Source organism: Eumetopias jubatus, unplaced genomic scaffold (assembly GCF_037043125.1).
Source record: "Eumetopias jubatus isolate StellerSeaLion01/CBP00866 unplaced genomic scaffold, mEumJub1_p1.0 scaffold_11, whole genome shotgun sequence".
Lineage (NCBI taxonomy): Eukaryota > Metazoa > Chordata > Mammalia > Carnivora > Otariidae > Eumetopias > Eumetopias jubatus.
In genome coordinates, this window is record NW_028274817.1 from 12,473,753 (window position 1) to 12,495,841 (window position 22,089).

General features: G+C 40.7%; 1 protein-coding gene across 1 annotated transcript; it reads right to left on the minus strand.

The window, feature by feature from the left end:
• Positions 1-20,825: 20,825 nt before the first annotated feature.
• Positions 20,826-21,869, minus strand: LOC114224604 (putative MAGE domain-containing protein MAGEA13P). Its single transcript, XM_028123830.1, has one exon. It carries the CDS (start codon positions 21,867-21,869, stop codon positions 20,826-20,828), a length of 1,044 nt encoding a protein of 347 aa, XP_027979631.1.
• Between the last annotated feature and the right edge of the window lie 220 nt (positions 21,870-22,089).

Sequence of the window (22,089 nt, forward strand, 5' to 3'; positions counted from 1 at the left end):
ATCATTACTTGAGATTTTTCTGTGGAAGATAATTTGGGGTGAGGAAGAACTTGGAACCTGGGGGGCTTGACTAGGAGGCTGTGGCAGTAAGCCAAGGGTGAGGAGATAAATATCTGGAAATGGGCATAGAGGAGGGAAATAACATGGATGAAAATGATGGTCCTTCTGAAAGAAAGTGGATAGATAGGGTCTGTGAGTAACTGGAATGAGAGCTATGTCAGTAGAAATTGTCAAGGATGATTCCAAGTTTTAAGCCTGACTAACTTAAGAGAATAAAAGTGTTATTAATAGGGACAAAGTTATTTGGAATGGAACAGGATTTGATTGGCGGAGGTGGTGGTGGAAAAGGAAGTTCACTTATGGTTATAATGAGTTTGGGTGGAAAGAGCTCACAATTCAAGAAAATGTCTAGTATCCAGGCAGAGCTATTAGCACTGGGACGCAAATGAAAAGATCAAACTGGAAATATAAATGATATGTGAAGCCATAGTATGATGCACTGGTTAATACTTCTCACTTGGGAGGATGGGATGGAGGATGAGGAGTCCATGAGAGAAACTGGTAAAAACCAACTGGGGATGTTCATTCATTCATTCATTCATTCATTCAACAAACATTTACGAAGCACAGATTATGTGTCATGTATTTACCCAAACATATTAATTACTCAACAGACTGGTAATCGTGACTTGGGTTAATTTTATTATCTCAGCACTTCCAAGTTGGAAGGCGGGCACAGTAGTAAAATCGGTACACATATCGGAGAAGTTGTTTTACAGACGTTCTGTTCAGAGCCTACCTAATAAAGTAACCAGTACAATGAAGTAGCCTGCTGAGACTATAGCTACGACTTTAATGTCGTCGTTATATTAATGCAGAAATAAGAGTCAGCGTGTCACTTATATACTTCACGATTGTGAACATTACATAGTAGTCTGGACGGTGTTAGACATTTTCAACATTTTCCTCTTTCATCAACAGAGAGGGAAGGCCGTTTTAGTTGCATAATGAAAGTTACAGAACCTAGATATAGAAGATTGTTTTATTTCAAAATCCATTAAATACGTTACAGATACCTAAGATCTTTTGAAGAAAAACACGCATGTTAGCTAAAGGTATTTTGACATTAAAATATATATTAGCAGAGAACTGAGAAACCTATTTCAAATTAAACCATCTCCGAAGGTCCCCTTATTGACAGGAGGGTAATAAGGCCTTTACCACCCATAAAAGAGGAGGGTGGACTATTTGATCACTAAAACAATTCTTGCTCCGGCTTTCTATAAATAGGGAGCCAAGCCTAGAATCGTGGGATATCTTGAAGTTACACAACATTCCTGCTAGTTTGTAAGCACTCCCACATAGCTTCTAGTGATAGCCACTTTGAAAGGACCATTCAATATTTTAATTATGGCCACAAATCTGAGGCACTTTTTAGCTAAAAAATGAGGTCATTTTAGAAATCAACAAGATGATTCTGTAGGGGACAGAAAGCTTACTTTCAGCAGAATGGTGACAACAAGAGAGGACAGAAGAGTGTAGAGGACATTAACAAATAAAGAAGAAGGAATGGGTTTTCGTAAACCAGGTTCTCACCATAGCCCCAAAGATTCCAGGAGGAGAACCTTGGCCTTGCAAATGACCATATTTATTTAGCCCTAGGCTGAGATAACAGTCTTCTGAAAAATTCTCCGCATCACATAATTTGTTTGCACTACCTTTGTGATCCAATTGCAGTATTTCTTAGATCACAAGTCCTTTTGTTACCGGTTTTCAAAACTCAAGGCAATATGCGGCCTCTGAATGACAGAAGGATGAGGTTCTCAGAGAGCCCTTGGAGGTGCTTCTCCAAGAGTGGATGTGGAAATACACTGGTTCTCTCACTTCTGCCCAGTGGCTGCATCACAGTGTAACCACCCAGGGTTGAGTGGAATGTTGAAGCAGACCAGAAGCTTTGACTTGCTTGGTACAATTTTTAACCCATCAAGTGAGCTGGCCATTGATCATATAAGGATTGGTTGTCTGAAAAATGAAATCTCTTCTAGGAGACCTGCTAGGTGTCAGATATTTTCTAAATATTGAAGGACCACTCTCTATATAAGGAGTCAGACAAGACATTTGCCAGATTGAACTCCTTGTTGCCATGAGCGTGTTTGTGATGAGAGCAGTAAGATACTTTTGCTCTTTACCTTTGACTACAGCTTAGCTCCTTTATTTAATAGTGCTTTATTGATTCTATGGTTATTTTTGAAACAGTATGTGTTTCATATCAGTATTTAATTTATTTCCACAAAATGCCAAGTTTACCTTGAGAAGAAATTTTACCGTGTTTGAATGTTAGCTAAAATAGCACAAACCAAATATCCCTGTACTAAGAAAATAACCCCAGGATGGAGGGGAAGCTTTGCTTCTCAGCCAGTAAATCCTGCTTCCTAAGCTAGAGTGTGCATAAGGCTTTCCCACACATCTCCTGTTGCTACGGAAACCCCTTTCAGTGTCTGGGCTCTAAACAGCTGACTCATTTCAAAGTCTGGCTCTCAAACTCTCAGCTCACAGCTTAGAGAGACAAGTGGAAACAAAGAAAAACACAGAAACAATGAAATATCAATATATACCATTTCATTAAAAAGTTATTATGTGTCTTGATATATGGGGAAATGGTTAAGGTCATGCACTCACCAGTTGCTACAGACTGCAGTAAAGGTACCATGGAAACACAACAGAGGCCACCATCACTAAAAAGAGATTTCTGTCCTTTGGACTTAGTGACACAGACTCAGACCAAAGCTTAACGAGAGAGTCTCGGTAATTCCCTCATATCAAAACAGTCTACCCAGATGCATAGGTAAACACAAGCCAAGAGCTGGAGCAGCGAAGTAGCTAGCATGGGGTGGGAGCGCAGGGAGAGAAGGGGGAGGGTAGAGGTATCTTAAAAAAAAACCCCAAAGGGGTCTTAGGAAGGTCCAAACAAAGCTCGAAGGCCTGTCTTCCAGGCATATTCTAAAAGGGCCTTCCAGGGGCACCTGGGTGGCTCAGTTGGTTAAGCGACTGCCTTCGGCTCAGGTCATGATCCTGGAGTCCCGGGATCGAGTCCCACATCGGGCTCCCTGCTCAGCAGGGAGTCTGCTTCTCCCTCTGACCCTTCCCCCTCTTGTGCTCTCTCTCTCTCTCTCTCTCTCTCCCTCTCTCAAATAAATAAATAAAATCTTAAAAAAATTAAAAATAAAAAAAAGGGCCTTCCTGTTTTAGTCTCTTTGGCCCTATTAAATCAACATATTCAGTGAATACACAGAGGCGTGTTTGGAATCTCAGGCTGAGGGAATAAATGTCCCAGCACTCCCGTCCCTGTCGACTGGCCCAGAAGATCTGGTACGATTTTCTATGCTTTTTACATTTACAACTAATAATAGTCACAAGGAGTAATGGAACTTCGAATGTGAACTCCTGAAAGAGCGATTTACTTTTATATATTGAGGATCAACTTTAGTTTGATAGTGAGAAACTTCCTTTTGAAGACCTAGTATGCTATGGTAGAGATTTGGGAAAAATGCTGCCATGTGGCTATGCCTTCACATTTTAATGTGGGGAGTTATATATTTAGTAATATATAAATGACATATAAAAATGAGATATATAATCTTTCATATTTTATGTATATTTAGAAGAATTATTTAGCTTTTGTGAGATTATATTGTCTGTTATCTTGTGCCTTTGAAAGTACTGGTGACAACATAGCTCAAATGAGTATTTAAGCATCAGTTAGTTCTATTTACCAATACAAATTATTTGTGACTTTATTTATCTTATTTTATCTTTTTGGAGAGGGAGGGCGGGGGTGGAGGGGCAGAGGGAGAGAGAGAATGTTAAGCAGGCTCCATGCCTACCGTGGAGCCTGACGTGGGGCTTGATCTCACAACCCTGAGGGCATGACCTGAGCCAAAATCAAGAGCCGGACACTTAACCAACTGAGCCACCCAGGCACCCCATTTGTGACTTTACTGTGGGAAAATGCAAGTCGATAATACCTGCCATCAAAATAATATCTTGGTGAAAAGATGCAGAAAGAACCATTAACCAGTGCATATTGAGTCTGCAAAATATCCCAAGCACTGCTCCCAAAAAGGCAGAGTGTGAACAGCAGTAAGCAAGGCTTGTACTTTAATAAAAGTTATAGCCCTAGAGAAGTCATTTCGTGTGTGTCCAGACTTTGGTGCAGGATAATTGGCTTGTCCAGTTTATTGTGGTACTTTCCACTCAGTTCATTCAGTGCATTGCAGTTAAATTAACGGGTTCTGCTGATGATCCTTGAAAGGCTAACGAGGCTGGTAAATCAAGGGAATGCTGTTAAACCAAGATGTCTGGAATTCAGCAAAAAATACTGTAGTAGGCTGAGTAATGGTCCATCAAATATGTTTGCATTCAGAACCTTAGTATCTGTGAGTCTGTTAATTTACACAGCAAAAAGGATGGTGCAGGTGTGATTAAATTACGGACCTGAGATGGGGCGATAACATGAAATACCCAGGTGGGCCCAGTGTAATCGGTCTTATAACAGGAAGCAGAATTAGGGTCAGAGAGAAGGGGGCTGTGATAATGGAAGCAGAGGTTGGAATGATGCTTTGGAGATTGTTGAAGGGGCTGGGGATGCTAGGAATGTTGGTATTCTCTGAAACCTGGAAAGGACAAGGAGATGTATTCTCCCCTGGAGTCTCCAAAGGGAATGAATGCAGCCCTGCCAACACTCTGATTTTAACCAAGTGAAGCCCACTTCAGACTTTTGACCTTCAGAATTGCAACATAATAAATTTGTGTTGTTTTGAGCCACTAAGTGTGTGGCAGTTCATTACAGCAGCAATAGTAACTAATACTCATTTAATTTAATAATTTAATAATCATTAAATTCAGCAAAGAATGTCCCCGGTAGCCTTAGAAACAAGAGGGCGAAACATGGCCTAGAGGATAGGATAGGTGGGTGGCATCACACCTGGTGGAAATGTACACAGTATGAATGGAGCAATGTTAACGTGGGTAGAGAAAGCCACTGACATGCTAGCTGGCTTTGTGCTTGCCTTTGGCCCTTTCATAGGTTTCTCTGAACACACAGAAGGCAGATGGCTTGGATGGATCTCAAGGGAATTATGCTGAATGAAAACAACTCTTCTCAAAAGGTTACATGCTGTATGATTGCATTTAGATAGCTTTCGTTTTTTTGCCGAGGTGAAATTCACATAACATGAAATTAACCATTTTAAAGTGTACATTTCAGGGGCATTTGGGGCATCCTTAATGTTGTGCAACCACCACCTGCATCAAGTTCAAATCATTTTCGTCACCTCACAAGGAAACTCTGTACCCATTAGGTGGTCACTCCTCCATTCAACCCTCCTCCCAACCCCTGGCAAAACCAATTTGCTTTTTGTCTCTACAGATTTACCAAGTCTGCATATTTCATATGAATGGAATTATGCAACATGTGACCTTCTGTGTCTGGCTTCTTTCACTCAGGATATTTTCAAGGTTTATCCACGTTGTAGCATGTATCAATACTTCATTCCTTTTATGACTTAATATCCTATTGTATGGACATACTACATTTGTTTATTCACTCAACCCAACGATGGACATTTCTGTTGTTTCCACATTCTGGTTATTGTGAGTAGTGCTGCTAAGAAAGTTTGTGTACAAGTTTTTGTTTGAATGTTTTCAAATCTCTTGGGTATATTCATTCCCAGAAGTGGAATTGCTGGGTCATATGGTAATTCTCTGTTTAACTTGAGGAACCATCAAAATGTTTTCCACAGTAGCTGCACCATTTTACATTCCCACCAACAATTTTTCACCATCCTTGCCAGCACTTGTTATTTGGTACTTCTTTTTATTATTATAGACATCCTGGCGGGTGTGAAGTGATATGTCCTTGTGGGTTTGATTTGCATTTCCCTAATGACTAATGATGCTGAGCATGTTTTCAAGTGCTTGTCACTTGGATATCTTTTGGGATAAATGGCTATTCAAGTCCTTTATCCATTTTTTAATTGGGTTGTTTGGGGCTTTTTGTTATTGTTGTTGAGTTGTAACGGTTTTTCCATGTTCTGGACATGAGATCCTAATCAGATATGTAGTTTACGTATAGTTTCTCCTATCCTGTAGGTTGTCTTTTCCCTGTCTTGGTTAACGTCCTTTGCACACAAGTTTTTAAATTTTGATGAAGTCCAATTTATCTATTTTTTTTTCCTTTGTTGCTTATGTTTTTGATGAATCCATTGCCAAATCCAGGGTCATGAAGATTTACACCTATGCTTTCTTCTAAGAGTTATACTTTTAGCTCTTTCATTTAGGGTATTGATCCATTTTGTGTTGATTTTTGTATGTGATGTGAGACAGGGGTCCAAATTTATGTTTTTGCACTTGGATATACAATTGTCTAAACACTATTAGTTGCAGACACTATTTTGAACCCCATTCATTGGTCTTGGCACCCCTGTTGAAAATCAGTTGGCCTTAGATGTTTGAATTTACTTCTGGACTCTCAATTCTAGTCCATTGGCCCATGTATCTATCCTTATGCAGCACCACACTGTTTGGATCATGGTAGATTGGTCCTAAGTTTGAAATTGGAAAGTGTAAGTTCAACTTTGTTCTTTTTTTCCAAAACTGTATTGGCCATTTGTGGTCCCTGGCAATTGTATGTAAATTTTAGTATCAGCTTTTTTATATCTGCAAAAAAGGATGTTGAATTTCAACAGGGTCACATTGAAATCTGTAGATTGATTTTGGTAGTGTTTGAATATTATCTTTTTTTTTTTTTAAGACTGTTTATTCATCCTAGAGAGAGAGAGAGAGAGAGAAGGAGAGAGAGAGCAGAGGGAAGGGCAGAGGGAGAGGGAGATCCCAAGCAGACTCTGGGCTGAGCGTGGAGTGTGACGCAGGGCCCAATCCTAAGATCCCAAGATCACGACTGGAGCCGATATCAAGAGCCAGACACCCAACTGACTGAGCCACCCAAGTGCCCCTGAATATTATCTTAGCAATATTATGTCTTCCGATCCATAAACATGGCATTTATTTCCATTTATTTAAGTCCTCTTTCATTTATTTCAGCGATACTTTATAGGTTTCAGTGTATAAAACTTATACACCTATTTAGTTAAACTTATACATAGGTATTTTATTCTTTTGGATGCTATCATAAATGGAATTTTCTCAATTTGCTTTTCAGATTGGGCATTGCTGGTGTGTAGAATTACAACTGAGTTTTGTGTGTTGATCTCATATCCTGTACTTTTGCTGAATTTCTTTCAATAGCGTTAATATTTTACATGTGTGTCTGTGTATTCTTTAGGATTTTCCATGTAAAAGATACTATCTACAAAGATGTGTTGATTTACTTTTGCCTTCGGATCTTTGAGGGTTTTTTTTTTTTCCCCTCTTGTGATTTTCCAATGTGCAAGTTAGGTTCAGCTCATACTCAGATTAATTTAAAAGCTAAATTATATTAGAATTAAAACCAGCACAGATCTTCGTAATGTGTCCTTGCCCTCCACTCCCACTATTAACAGTAAAGCATTCTTCTTGATGCATTAGTAAAAAACAAACATTATTGAGGAAAGTGGTTTTCTACCCTTATGGTACTCTCTGAAGTCTTAAGGCCTTAAAAAGTAATGTTTAAAACACTCCTAGTTCCCTAGAATAAAAATGAAGCAGTCACACAAAGTGTAAGTGAAGTCAAACAAAGTTGTAAAGTACTATGGAGGAGTCAGAAGAAAAAATATTTTTAAAAAATGATCTGAGTAGACATTTTTCCAAAGAAGCTATACAGATGACCAACAAGTACATGGAGAGATGCTTAACATCACTCATCATGGGGGAAATGCAAACCCAAATCCCAATGAGATATCATTTCACTCCTGTTAGAGTGGCTAGAATCAAAAAGGTAACTCTTGTGCACTGTTGGTGAGAATATAAATTTGTGCAGCCACTATGGAAAATAGACATGACCTAAGTGTCCACTGGATGAAAAAAATATGGTAGGCGCAAGTGTGCACTTGCACACACACACGTGCGCACGCGCGCGCGCACACACACACACACACTGGAATATTACTCAACCATAGAAAAGAATAAAATCTTCCATTTAAAACAACATGAAAGGACCTGTAAATCTTTAGTAGAAGACAGATTTAGGACCTGCCATAGCTGCCCAACAATGGGATTGGTGACCTTTTGTCCTCCTAGTCACTGGATATTTGATCAGGGACTAAAAAACTCTGTGTCAAAGATGTCAAAGAGGGAATCCTACAGGGAAAGGAAGGTGGACTTGCTAAACTTTAAAATAGTTTTCAACACTGAGATTCTATGGCTCAAATCTAGGAAGGTAAATAGACATATGGCAAAGCAATATGTTGGGTATTTAATTTCATAGCTATTCAGAGAGGGAGGAATCCGTGTTATACGATTCCCTTTGAAGAACACTATCCTGTGAACTGTGAATCAACCAGTGAAATTAGAAATGGTTACTTTGACCATGATTAAAAAATAACTAAGGTATATATTTTCATATATATCTATATATGTGTGTGTGTGTAGATATATAAAAGATATATTTATATACACATATATATATGAAATTCTCAAGTGTAGACTTTAGAAATGATTGTGTCTCTGTAAAGGTTAAGCAACTTCTTTGAGTTTCAATTTCCTCAATGATAAAATGACCATATACCTAGCTCATAGGATTTCTATGGAAATTATATGAGATAACATGTCAATTGTTTAGTTCTATGCCTGACACATCAGGCTCTCAGTAATTCACCTATATGCTTATTATTGATGTGCATATGTTAGAGCCTTGATAGGTGGTGAAAGACTCCATTTTATTTAACATACAAATGTTCTTTCTCCCGGTTAAACTGCTCTTCATATGAACCTCACACACACCCCACATTTCACCCACATTAATCTATACATTGGTACTTGATTGCACGAGCTCCTTTGCTACCTATGGCTACAACCAATGTTGGCAGTGTAGAAATTTTAAACCGTAGTAAAGACCAGAAAGTCAATTTTATAAATGCCCATATTGGTCCAGATAAGTCATCTTATTTATGTTTGGTTATGCCTTGTGATGAGAATGGTATATGTGTTCTACAAAAATATTGATTGTTAGCACTTCCTACAAGTTGGCCTATTCCTAGTGGTAATCTCTCACGTTATATTCAGGCATATTAAATATGAGATAATTCCACAAATAAGATAAACAGCAACTCCACCACATGGTTTGCAATAAGTACAGGGTCCTGCCATAATTGTATATTCACTGTATTGGATCTTTTTATGGTATATTGATGAGCTAAGATTAAAACTACATTGAGTGGCAATTTTCCCTCAAGAAGATTTTTAATTCTATCAACTGCAAGAATGAGTGCTCTTAATTGGTTCTCTGGCTTTTATAGTTTTAATTCTATCCTGATGATTCCCAAATCTCTACTGTCAACATGGAATGTTCCCCTGATAGCTTTTGGTCATTTCCATTTGGCTGGTCCACTAGCGCTACCAGCTTAACATGCCTAAAATATATTTGTCATCTTCCCTAAAAATCTAATCCCTTCTCCTGTATTTCCCATGTCATTTGTCTAGTCACTACGATAGGACATTTGGAGTCAGCCCAGACTCGCTCGCTCTCATCACCCCATGTAGTCAACCACTCATACGTCTGGATTTTACTCCTACAGGTTTCTTCTATGGCCTTATCTCCATCTCTCCCAACTATTGCACTAGTTTAAGCTAACATCATCTCTCCTGGATTAACCTAACATTAGTCTAGTAATTTCCCCGTCTCTACTCTTAAAGACTTGAATGCATGCTCCGTGTGTTTTCAGAATAACTCATCTGAAAGAGAAGTCTGATTGTATTACTCTTGTGCTAAAGCCTTTTCTCAGAGCTCCTGGGTGGCTCAGTTGGGCTAAGCATTTGCCTTCGGCTCAGGTCCTAATCCCCGGGTCCTGGGATTGAGCCCCATGTTGGGCTCCCTGCTCAGCAGGGAGTCTGCTTCTCTCTCTCTTCCTCTGATCCTGCCACCCCTGCTCGTGCTCTCACGCATGCTCTCTCTCTCTCTCTCTCTCAAATGAATAAATAAAAAATCTTAAAAAAAATAAAATAAAATAACTTTGAATGGCTCACCATTGTTCTCACAACTAAGTACAAGGTGGCTGACTTGGCAAACATAGTTTTTCATGATCTCACATCTGCCTACCTTTCCAGCCGTGTCTCTCATAATTCCTGAAGTGCACTTGACATTCCAACAAACCTGAAATATGTTTGTCTCTCTATATAAAGAGTTGCCAGACATAGAAAATATAAATATAGGACAGCCAGTTAAATTTGAATTTCAAATAAACAACGAATATATTTTTCTTAGTATATCTCATGTAACATGTGTCTTACCTTTGCTTCAGTTCCTGCTATCACATCTCCCTGGAATGCACTTGCCAATTTTAAGATTCAGCTGAATTACTGTCTCTTATAGGGCATCCATCCATCACAGTCCCTCCCACCAATCCTGAATGAATTAGATGGTGGCTGTCATCATATACTATAATTGTTGGGTTTTGTGTCTTTTCCTATCAGTGAGATTCCTTGAAGGCAGGGACCATTTGTCTCTGTATTGCCATTGTCCAGCAGGGTGCCACATATGTAGTAGATACTTTGCAAATATTTGATGAATAAATAATTCTCCTGATATTAATATTTATATTTTCTTTTTATACCCAACATGAGGAGTATTTTTACCACCACACAAAAGAAAATTAGAAGAAAACCCTTCTTAAAACAGAGCCCCAAACTCAAAGTTGATAGGATAGTGTATTTTCCCCTACAGATAAAAAAATAAATAAATTTTGTGGAAACAAGTTTTTTCTTTATTTTTGAACATCATGAGACCGATTCTATTTCATGAATTTTTAACACCTTCTTTGACCTCAAAACAATATGTACTGGCTTATATTATTTGATTTTTCTTTTCTGCACCCACACATCTTTGAACTCATATATTTTCCATACTTCAAAGACCTGTGGGCATGGGAAACTGATATAAATCCCAGCAAACAACCTGAGAAAGAACTCCCACTAACAGTTTGGTAGGTACAAGTTTATTTGCCCATTGCCTACATTTTATTTCACTAAAAATAAGTTTTTTACTTATCACTGGAAAAAGAATGTGTTTGAATATCCACTAAAAAGTGAGTCAGCTGCAAATTTGATATTCAACTCTATGCTCATGGAGAAGACAGGTAAACACATTAATCACTGAGTAAGCTAAGGTTAGTCATATGGAGAGTCTGAACACTGCAATGAAATTTCTGCTACCGGCCTCTTCTGTTTTCAAAGCACACTTTTTAGTGGTTCATTAAATTATGCAGTGATTCTTAAAAGGTATGATATTTTGTAGTCTTAGTCATAGAAGTTGCAGCTAATTTTGCTTTATACTTTCCTCAAGGTATCTTGGGTTTGGCTGCTGAACAAATACCTGAAAATGGAAGGATCCTGGCTTTCATAGGTTGCTAAAAATATTTACAGTAACAGACAGGACTTGAGAGTTCGGGTATTAGTTTGCTGGGGCTGCCGAAACAAACTGTATAGCACAGAGCAACAGAAATTTATTGTTTCATGATTCTGGGGGCCAGAAGTCTGAAATCAAGATGTTGGTTCCTTTTGAGTGTTCTGAGGCGGAATCTGTTCCATGCCTATATTCTAGCTTCTGGTGACAGCTTCGATCTTTGGTGTTCCATGGGCTATGGGAGCATCATACCAATTTGTCTTCATCTTCATATGGCATTCTCCCTGTGTATCTGGCTCTTCACATCGTTTTCCCTCTTTCTGTAAGGACTCCAATGATATTGGATTATGGCCTACCCCTAATGTCTTGATTACATCTAGAAAGACCCTATTTCCAAATAAGGTCACATTCACAGATACTGGGGGTTAGGACTTCGACATGTCTTTTGGGGAACACAGTTCAAGCCGTAACAGGGAGGAATCTATCAACCTTGAAATTATAGACAAAATTATGAGTTTTGTGCACAAACGAGAGAATTTTCTTGGCAAAAGTTTCCATTTCGCCTGCCTTTCATCGGATTCTGAAAGGGATCCATAACCTCAAAACACTAAAAGCCGAACTCTGAACTAAAGCAACATTGATGGGAATGGCAAAAAGGGTGTCCTTGACAAAGGTTTGGAGTGTTCTTTGAAAGCTGCTATGTGACTTCAGGATGAGTGTTGTATATCCAACATGATTCAAGAGTCTGTCTTATGCTTACTGTCTATGAAGGGCCAAGTAAGGAAAAGTGAAATCCCTACCAGATTCTTTTAAGTGCAGGGCATGGCTTCAAATGCTCTGCCTGTCTCCCGTTCATGGCAAGTAATTATTTCTATTTCCTTATATAGATATACAAGAGAACATTCCAACTTCCTGCCTATATAATATGGACGTTGTCATACTTTGCTGTATTGAAAAAATAACAAAAACCTTTAAAACTGCAGAATCTTTGCTGAATAGAATGTAATGTTATTTTATGAACCCAGGCCAACTTAGTTTTGCTTACTTTTTAAGTCACACATTTTGGCTGATAAGATTGTTCTACTTCCACAGTATTTGTGAGTTCCAAGAAATTTGTTGAAACAAATGTTTTTTGATTTAAAACAGCATGAAAACTTGTGAAAATATATAGCAACCAGACTTCTAGGTATATGGTTCAGAATAATTAGGCAGAGATTTATAAGATTCTGATTTCATACTAATTCTGTCTCATGACAATTATGTTTTAGGTTCTAAGTACCTAAGTAGCAATTACTTACAGTTTGAAACACATATATTAAATGTAAATATCTATTCCACTAACAACAATTTTAGCCCAATTTGAGCAATTTGACTGGCTTAGCTGTAATAATGCTTAAGCCAGTTATTTGTGTAGATAGTTCAAGTGTGTGCTAATTAGGTTTGCAGATGACACTAACTAGTGAATTTGCTAGTACATTTAAATTGGGATTTAAATTCAAAGTGACCCGCTACTTAGAGACATGGTTTTTCAGAAACAGAAGTTTAATAGTTGTAAGTACACAATATGGCATAGTTGGGTAGAAAGAGTAGCTGACTCCTAGATATCTATTTCCTGCCTCCAATCCATTGTATCCTTCAAAATTGTTTTTTATTGAACATAGCTCTGATCATGTCAGTATACTTCTCAGAAATCATCAATGGCTCCCCATCGCTCAACACATTAGGTACAAATTCCTCACCGTGGCATTTTAGGTCTCCACATTTATTTAGTTTTTTTATGTCAGCAGGATCCCTAGATCTTTGGAAATTAATACCTTTTTACTAGCCCATGCTTCAAAAGAAAAATTGAAGGAAATTAGAAAATAGTTTGAACTGAATGAAAATCTAAATACATATCAGAATTTATGGCACTTCACTAAAGCAGTGCCAAGTGGGAAACTGATGTCATTAAGTGCTTGTATTAGGAAAAAGGACTCAGTCAGATAATATCAGCTTCCACCTTAAACTATAAAAAGAAAAGGTTAATTAAATCCATTGCAAACAGAAGGATACTAACAATGTATGTAAGAGCAGAAATCAATGAAATTGGAATTAGAGAAATGATAAACAATGTCAATGCAACAAAAACCATTTCTTTGAAAATATCAGAGAAGTGGAAATAGCCAAGAATTTTTTTTTTTTTTAAAGACTGTTATAGGGCGCCTGGGTGGCTCAGTCAGTTAAGCGACTGCCTTTCGCTCAGGTCATGATCCTGTAGTGTCTGGATCGAGTCCCGCATGGGGCTCCCTACTCGGCAGGGAGTCTGCTTCTCCCTCTGACCCTCCCCCCTCTCATGTACTCTCTCTCTCTCTCTCATTCTCTCTCTCTCAAATAAATAAATAAAATCTTAAAAATAAAAGACTTATAAAGCAATAGCTTTGGACATTGTCTTAGCTTTGACAGGTTTGGCTCCTGTAAGAGAATACCATAAACCAGGTGGCTTATTAACAACAGAATTTTATTTCTCACAGTTCTGAAGGCTAGAATTGTGAGATCGTAGTGCCCACATGGTTGGGTTCCGGGGAAAGCTCTCTTCCAGATTCTAGATTGCCAACTTCTTGGTATCCTACCATGGCAGAAAGAGAACTAGCTAGTTCTCGGGCCTCTTAAAAGGATACAGTCCCATTCATGAGGGTTCCGCCTTTGTGAACTTCCCACAGGCCCCACTCCAAATACGTGAATTTGGGGAAGATGCAAATATTCAGCCTATTGTAGACATAGCTTAAAGTATGTGAAACTGTGCATATAGAGGAAAAGATTTACAGAAGTTTGCAGAAAGGGCAAAAATGACAGGACACGTACGATCATAAATGATGTAGTAGTAATTTGTAATTGTTGGGCTATAGTCATCAAATTATTTAGACCTTTATATGCAAATGCATATAAAGGCAACAAGGTAATGTGGGAAAATAGGGAGCAGTTTTAATTTTGCAGGGAGAAAATGCTAGCTCAATATTACATGGTGTTGGTTAAAAAAATGGTATTGGCAGATGCTGGTGCTTATTAATTCATTTGCATCTTTCTTTGGAGAATGTGAACCTATATTCTAAAGGGGAAAAAAATAAAAGTATTACAAGATGATTCCATTGCAAATAAATAAGTAATGTGTATATATTTTATGACCTAAAATCTACAGGAACACCTTTGGATCCCAATCATTTGGTAAAATTCTGGGATTTTTAGTTTCAGAATAGTGCCATGGTTCAAAAAATAAAGAGAAAAGGCTCACATAAGGAAAGAGGCCGTGTAGTTGTTCTAAAATAAAAGAACAAGTCATACAGTGATGAGAAAATCCTAAGGCACACAAATAATATGGAATGATAGCAAAGACCATTTAATGGCTTTGTTTGGGCAGTGTGTGAATGAAATCATTAAAATGGTGGAATTATTGAATGCAGAATGGGAGCATGTGAGATATAGCTAAAAACAAAGCATATAACGTATATAGTAGTAGAGAGGTATTATCCAAATTCTGAATCAGGACTTTTTACACGGTATTTACTTTGTGAAAGATAATTGTGTGTTAAAAAACTGTGTTGATAGTTGTGTGCTAGTCTCTGAAAGAAGGATAAACATTCTTATGAAAATGTTGCATCAGTCAGGAAAATCAAAGTGCATTTCAGGCACAATTTGGAATTAATGCAGTAATGACTGAAGAACATATTTTTAAAATAGCATGATTTATTTATTATGAGCTTTGACAAGAGACATAAACAACACTCCTAGTAATGAATGTGATAATTCTAATTCCTTCTCCTAAAATTGCTTGTATACTATGCTTCCTATAAATACTGGATCCAATCAAATCATGGAGAATATGATTTAGATGTAAATATAATTTCCCCTTTTAAAATGTGTGAATACTTTTTCTGGAGGGAGGGCCTTATTTATTTTTAGGATTTTATTTATTTGAGAGACAGAGACAGAGAGAGCACGAGAGTGGGGTGAGGGGAGAGGGAGAAGCAGACTCCCTGCTGAGCAGGGAACCCACCCGATGTGGGACTTGATCCTGGGACTCCGGGATCATGACCTGAGCCAAGACGCTTAACCGACTGAGCCACCCAGGCGCCCTGGAGAGAGGGCTTTAAAAAGAAGATAGATTCTTACCTGTACAGCGTTGTCTTTGAAAGTGTCGGGAGAGTTGCATAACTACACATAGCTAACTAAATGGATTGCGTTTCTTTTCTTTATAGTCAAACAAGAAGTAGGCATGCCAGAGGTGGGTAGACTCTGGCGAGAGATTGATCAATTTTGTAAACAAACCCTCTAAAGAATGTGTATTAATTTCTGGTAGTCAAAATCACATTTTGAAATACTTACATTTTATAATTATAAAGGTAATTCGTGTGTTTCATAAATGTTGGAAATTTTTAAAACCATACATAAGAAAATGAAGGGATCACTTATACTTCCACTAGTAGAGGAAAACACTGTTGGTACTTGGCTGTATATTCTCCTGGTTGCAAATTAGTATGTCTGTGTTAACATAAATGTGTCCACAGCCTTTCAGTTCTGATTTTAATTTGAATAAGACTGAAATTTGGGGGCATTTATCATGCCTAGGTAATTTAGATTTTAAATTCAGATTATAGGACTTCTAGCCACAATGAAGTAACAGGAACCAAACTCTGACATGATATACCTAAAAATCCAGATGAAACATACAAAACAATTTTCAATTTATTGGACATCAGGTCACGAAGGACAGCGATCTCTATGAAATGGAAAACAAATGATGTCAGTTCTATGATACCCTAGTTTATTTGCCTGGGGAGGTAATGCATGCCACAGTGCACAGAGGGGGAAGCCTGGACAGTCTCCTTGAGTTGACATGAAGCTGGGAGTCCAGGAAGGCCAAGGTAGCTAAAATTGGCAGGACAGAATATTAAGAGGAGATTCCTGCACAGAAAGAGAACTCTGGAACTCACACGGGGCAGGGAATAATTCCTGCCCCCATTAGAGTGGAAATCCTCATCATTTGAGTGGAAATCCTCATCATTTGTGTGGCATTAGGGTACTTGAAAGGGTTCTGCCTTTGTAGTGAAACATGGCTGCCAAGTCAGGGGAGGCCCTCCACGTTATTTGGTGCTGAGAAACAACCAGGAAAATGCACTAGCAGGGGCCTCTTCGCAGAATAGAGTTCAAAGCAAAGCTAGGAAGGAAGGAAGGAGGGAAGGAAGGAAGGAAGGAAGAAAGGAAGAAAGGAAGGAAGGAAGGAAGAAAGGAAGGAAGGAAGGAAGAAAGGAAGGAAGGAAGGAAGAAAGGAAGGAAGAGACAAGGATTGGCATCAGCAGGAAGGAAGAGCCTGTGAAAAATCCTAACAGAATCCTACGGGGGATAGTGGGTTACGGGGAAGGCAGCCGGTCCCGTGCTGAAAATCGAGACTGGATGAGTGGGTAGGACAGCGTGTGCCAGTGTGTGTCTAGGTCAGGGGTGGGGACAGTGAGGAGTTGGGAACGAGAAACGGAGTGGTAAGTTAGGCTGGAGACGCCGAAATTGGGGCTCACGAGTTGTTGACGATGCTGGAGAGCCAGGCAGCAAAACTGGGATTCAGTGCCTTGGCCCGAATGGAGTCCACACAGATTCATGCCTGTGAGGGGCGTGACAGTCCATGGCCCAGGAAGGGGCTTCTAGCACAGGGCTTTCCCCGCAGTGCTCAGAGGGAACCTAGAGTTCTGTGGTTGGGTGACAGGGCTACTGTCCCCAAGGAAGAGGGAAGAGTGCTGAGTGGGCAGGACTCGGGGATTATAGTCCTCACTTCGGTCAGACTGCTCTGCCTTCCTCATGTTTATGGATTGGTTTCTTTTGAAGGCTTCAGCTGGAGTGTGATGTCCCATATCTAAAATTTTGACAATCACTGTCTTACCAGTGAGGTATAAGATGCATTATGGAATCTCTGCTTCCCATTACTAGGGACCTCCAGCCCCTTGTTCTGTTTGTGATGAGAAACTAGTTAGTGCAGAGCTTCCAGCTGCTTCAAACAGACACACTAAGTTAGAGGACATAAGTTTCTGGGTATCAGTGGGTGTAAGCTCAGAGTTGGACAAAGGATGCCAAGAGTAAATGGTTTGCAAGAAGTACATTTGCACAATCACCTTTGTAATTAAAATATTTAAATCCGCTTAACCACAGAAATAAGTGCTGGGCATCAATTAGTCAAAACAAGTGTTAGCTTCTGCAACAGAGAAGTCCTGAAATTTAAATGGTTTTGTACAAAAAAAATAAAAAAATAAATGGGTTTTGTACAATGAAGGTTTATTTTTTGTGCACATCAATTCCGATGTGGGTTGGCAGGGGCTTTCTGCTCCCAGGTAATTCAGGGATCTGGGCTGTTTCCATGTTGTAGCTCTCCATCTTGACACGGGGTCCCCATGTTTGCTGCTGAACAGCAGAGGAAGGATGGAAATGGCATACTGGCTCCTAACTACAAGTGGGCCACCCAGGAAGGAGAGAGAGACAGATGTGGATGAGCACTTGTAGTCTCTCCTGGGAGCCGCCATCTACTAGATAAAAATGAAAAGCAATTACTAGAATTTGGTATGATGACAACTCCTTTCATGGAGAAGTTCCTGAAAAAAACAAATTTGCCTTGAAATTCACCAACTCTTTCGAGTGCCTGCTATGCGACGGGTGTTCTCAAATACAGGATCACATCTAGTTTTCAAGTGACCCTGTCAGCGTTGGCAGGCCTTGCCCTTTCCAGTAACCTCTATGATCTCAGTAGCCTGGGAATGTTCTCCGTCCTCATGGTGTATAATCAAAACCTTAACTTGTGAGTCTCTGCTCCCCTCCTCATGACTGAACAGTCCCAAATACCTGCACAGGTGCCATTAGGCAGACTGCAAACTAGGATTTTCCTGTGGGCAAGATATAGGTACAAGAAGCAGTGGAAGGATGGCTAACGTGTTTTTTTAAAACCAGAGCAACATGTCCACCAAAAAACCATTGTTCACCTCCTAGGACTCCAGGGTTTTACATTTCAGCCCCTGTAGCTGTCTGCTTACACGGTGGTTTCTGTGCTGTTTCCTCATCTACCACTTAGCAGAAATGTTTTGGTTTTTGGCCGTCTAGGTGAGCTTGCTCATCTGCTGATGTGATCAGCGGCCCGTTTCAAATAATACATCTTATTAGACTCTTACTGCAAATATTAGTGTGGTTTCAAAAACCCTCTCTAACATCAGGGTTACATCCTGAGAACCAGCAGATTATGTGCAAATCAGACTCTACTCACCAGCTCATTTGAAAAACAATTTGAGAGTGTGTCGAGGATGTCCGGAGGGGGTGTGTTCAGGCATCTAACCATCCTCCAAAGTGCACTGCTACTGCTAAAAGGCTGTTGCTAACAGGGTTCCAGAAAGAGGGAGGCACAGCCAGGGGGGGACATCCTTCTGTAAAGAGTAGGGGTGCTCCATGACAGGGGGAAGATGGGTGACTGCGGCTGTTCCGCTGGGAGCACAGGTCTCCAAAGGAAGAGGAAGTGGTAAGTTGGTCAGCAGGCCAGATTCTAGAGTTGGACAGGAAAGCAGAGGAAGACCTGGGCAAGGGTGCCGTCACGCAGGCAAGGGCTGGGACTGGACACATACACAGCAGCGCCTGGGCACTCAGCTCTCCAGGAGCTCTGGGGCTCAGGCAGGCAGACCCTAGGGAAATAAAGCGCAGATAGTCCCCAAATCTTGGCTGATTGTCAATTGTTCCCTTCCTTCTTTGGGCCTACTTTGGCCACGGGACCCGTCTTTTTGTTGCCTGAAAGACCTTATAGAGCATGGAGAAGAGAAATGAGCAAAGAGACAAAAGGTCAGCCTCAGGGTGGGAGGAGTGGGAACAGCCTGGGCTTAGACAAATTTGGACCGGGGATTTAGTCCCAGCCCTGTCACATACTGGACATGTGATCTTGGGCAAACTGCAAACTGCCAAGTGCTATGAGCCTTAGGTTCTTCACCTGTGAAGTGGGTTTGATAAGCCTTGTCTTGTAGAACTTCTAGAATGTATGTAATATAAGTAAAGTGCCTGGCACAGTGCCTGGCATTTATTGGATCTTTAATAAATAGCAGTAATTAATATGATTTTGACCCCAGACTTGACTCTATCACTCTCTCCTCTGGGATTGAGTGTGTGTGTGTGTGTGTGTGTGTGTGTGTTTCCATGGCATGGAGAATATGCAGCACTCCAGGACACAAACTACGAAGTGAGCCCAAAGATGCTCCTTCGTAGATACTCTACAAGATGTCCCCGTTCATGGATATATTACTTAATTTGGATATGGGGAAGTCTTCCCCGGCTGAATGCAACTCAAAGCTCCTAGAATTTGAATCAAGGACTAACTCTGTTCCTCCCTCCCAGCTGCTCTAGACTGACTCTGTTCCTCCCTCCCAGCTGCTCTTCCATCCAAACCACTATTTTCACTCATCTCACCCCCACCAAAAGTCTAGCCCTCGCTTGGAGTTGGCCAAATCACACTCAAGATAATTAAAATGCCCTTTCAAAGGAGTGGGCTCTGGGCTTTCCCAGGCCAGGGAAAAAGTGCCAGCCCATGGGCACCACCTCAAAGAAATATCCCCCTATTCTCCGGAAATCCTGTAGGGAACGCATATAGAATGCGTGGTTTGTCCACTGGGCTCAGTGGCACCTTCCATCCCTGCCACAGGTGGAGACTTCGCTCTGGTTTACCCACAATCCCAAAGGAACTGCTAAGAGCAGTTTTCCATTTTAGACTTTTCTCTCACCTGTAAAACACTTGTAAGAATAAATGAGCCAGTGAGCCAGGGCTTTCATTTATTAAGATTTAATTTCTCATGCATTCTTTAGCCAAACAAATCCAAGTACAGAGCTTTAATTTCACTACCCAGCAGACTAACTGGGATACAGGAATCCTAGGATAACCATCCTTTACATTTCCCCCTCTACTTCTTGATCCCATCTCTCTTACTGCTGGGCTCTTCCATATTTCTAAGGAAATTTCGCTATCAGTGCTATGCTAGTCTCTTCCAGATCAGAAAATAAAAGTTTCCCAATAGGTTTTCCAGAAGAGCAAAATTCTTATTCTTAAACCCGATAAACAGCAATAAACATGTAACCAGTATCATTCACGAGCCTAGACTCTGAAGCTAAAAAACCTTTTAGAAAGGTGAACGTTTAAAAAATACCAAAAAGATAAAATCTGCAATTCAGTCCTCCACTATTTAGAGCCTTGATTGCCCTCTTCAAACACAGAGTGGAGGATCTTCTTCAGACATCACTCAGGGCAGGAGAAGCTGCTAGATGGGACACTGGAACTTTCACTGGCCGTGGCCCTAGTACCACTGGCGGTGGCAACTCTGGGCCGGGCTCGCTCTTTTTCATCTCTCAGAGCTTCCTCATACCAGGATGAGAAGGAAGCGGGGTTGGTACCATTGACCTTGGCCAGAAACTGCAGGACTTTCATCTTGCTGGTTTCAGCGTGGGCCCTGGGACCCCACAGGAACTCGTAGCATGGAGGATCACTGTTAGGCACCTGCCGGTACTCCAGGTACTTTTCCTGCACGAAATCTTTGGTGATGAGCTTCCTGGGCTCCCCATAGATGAAATCCTTCCTCTCAGCACACACTCCGATCTTATTCAGCACCTCCCAGATCCTCTTCTCAGGGACACGGTTGCCCTCCACAAAGATCACACCCAGGATAAGGATCAGGAGGCCGGTCTTGGGCATGCCCTGGTCATCACTCAGCATCCCGTCGTAGGTGAGATTTAGGATTTTGACAAGCACATAGGAGTGGTTGATGGGGTCTACTTCCTTCACTTCAATGCCAAAGACAAGCTCCATGCACTCACAGGCTTTCCCGAAGATCACAGGGAAGTGGCCCTTGTGCTCTTTGATGACACTCTGCAGCATTTCTGCCTCTGTGATAAGCTCCTTTGTTACATACTTGGCACTCAGGAGCTGTACCAATTCAGCCACCTTCTGGTTTAGCACATCACTGAGCAAGGACTCAGGATCTGGTGGAGCCTGGGAGGTGCTCGGACCCTGTTTTGGGCTGCTGGAGCCCTCCTTTGGTTTGCTCAATGGAGTGGCTTTGACGGTGGTGAAGGAGGAGTCGGCTTTCTGAGAATTCTGGTGAACACTTGGTTTTCCAGCAGCAGGCACCACCTCTGGGGTGCCCTGGATCAAAGGAGAGAGAGAGGAGGCGGCAGTTTCCTTCTCAGTTACAGGAACCTGTGCACCCACCAGGCCCTGATCTCCTGTTTGGGCCTTAAGGTCTCCTTCAGGCTTGTGGCAGTGACTCTTCTTACTGAGAGGCATGATGACTTGTGTTGGGCCAGCAGGCAGGAGTGTGGGCAGGAGGTGGGGGATGGCAACCAACTGGCCTGAGGGAGAGACGGATCATGTGAGAAACTCGACTTTGTCCGCTCTGACAGAAAAGGCCCCCACCTCCCAAAGATACCAGGTAAGGAAGGGAGGAGGGTGGAGGGGACATCTGTATCTGACAGCCCTGCCTGGGACCTCTCACAGCTGAGAGAAA

Coding starts and splice junctions, on each gene's coding strand:
- LOC114224604 (XM_028123830.1), bottom strand. CDS start 21,869: ATGCCTCTCAGTAAGAAGAGTCACTGCCACAAGCCTGAAGGAGACCTT.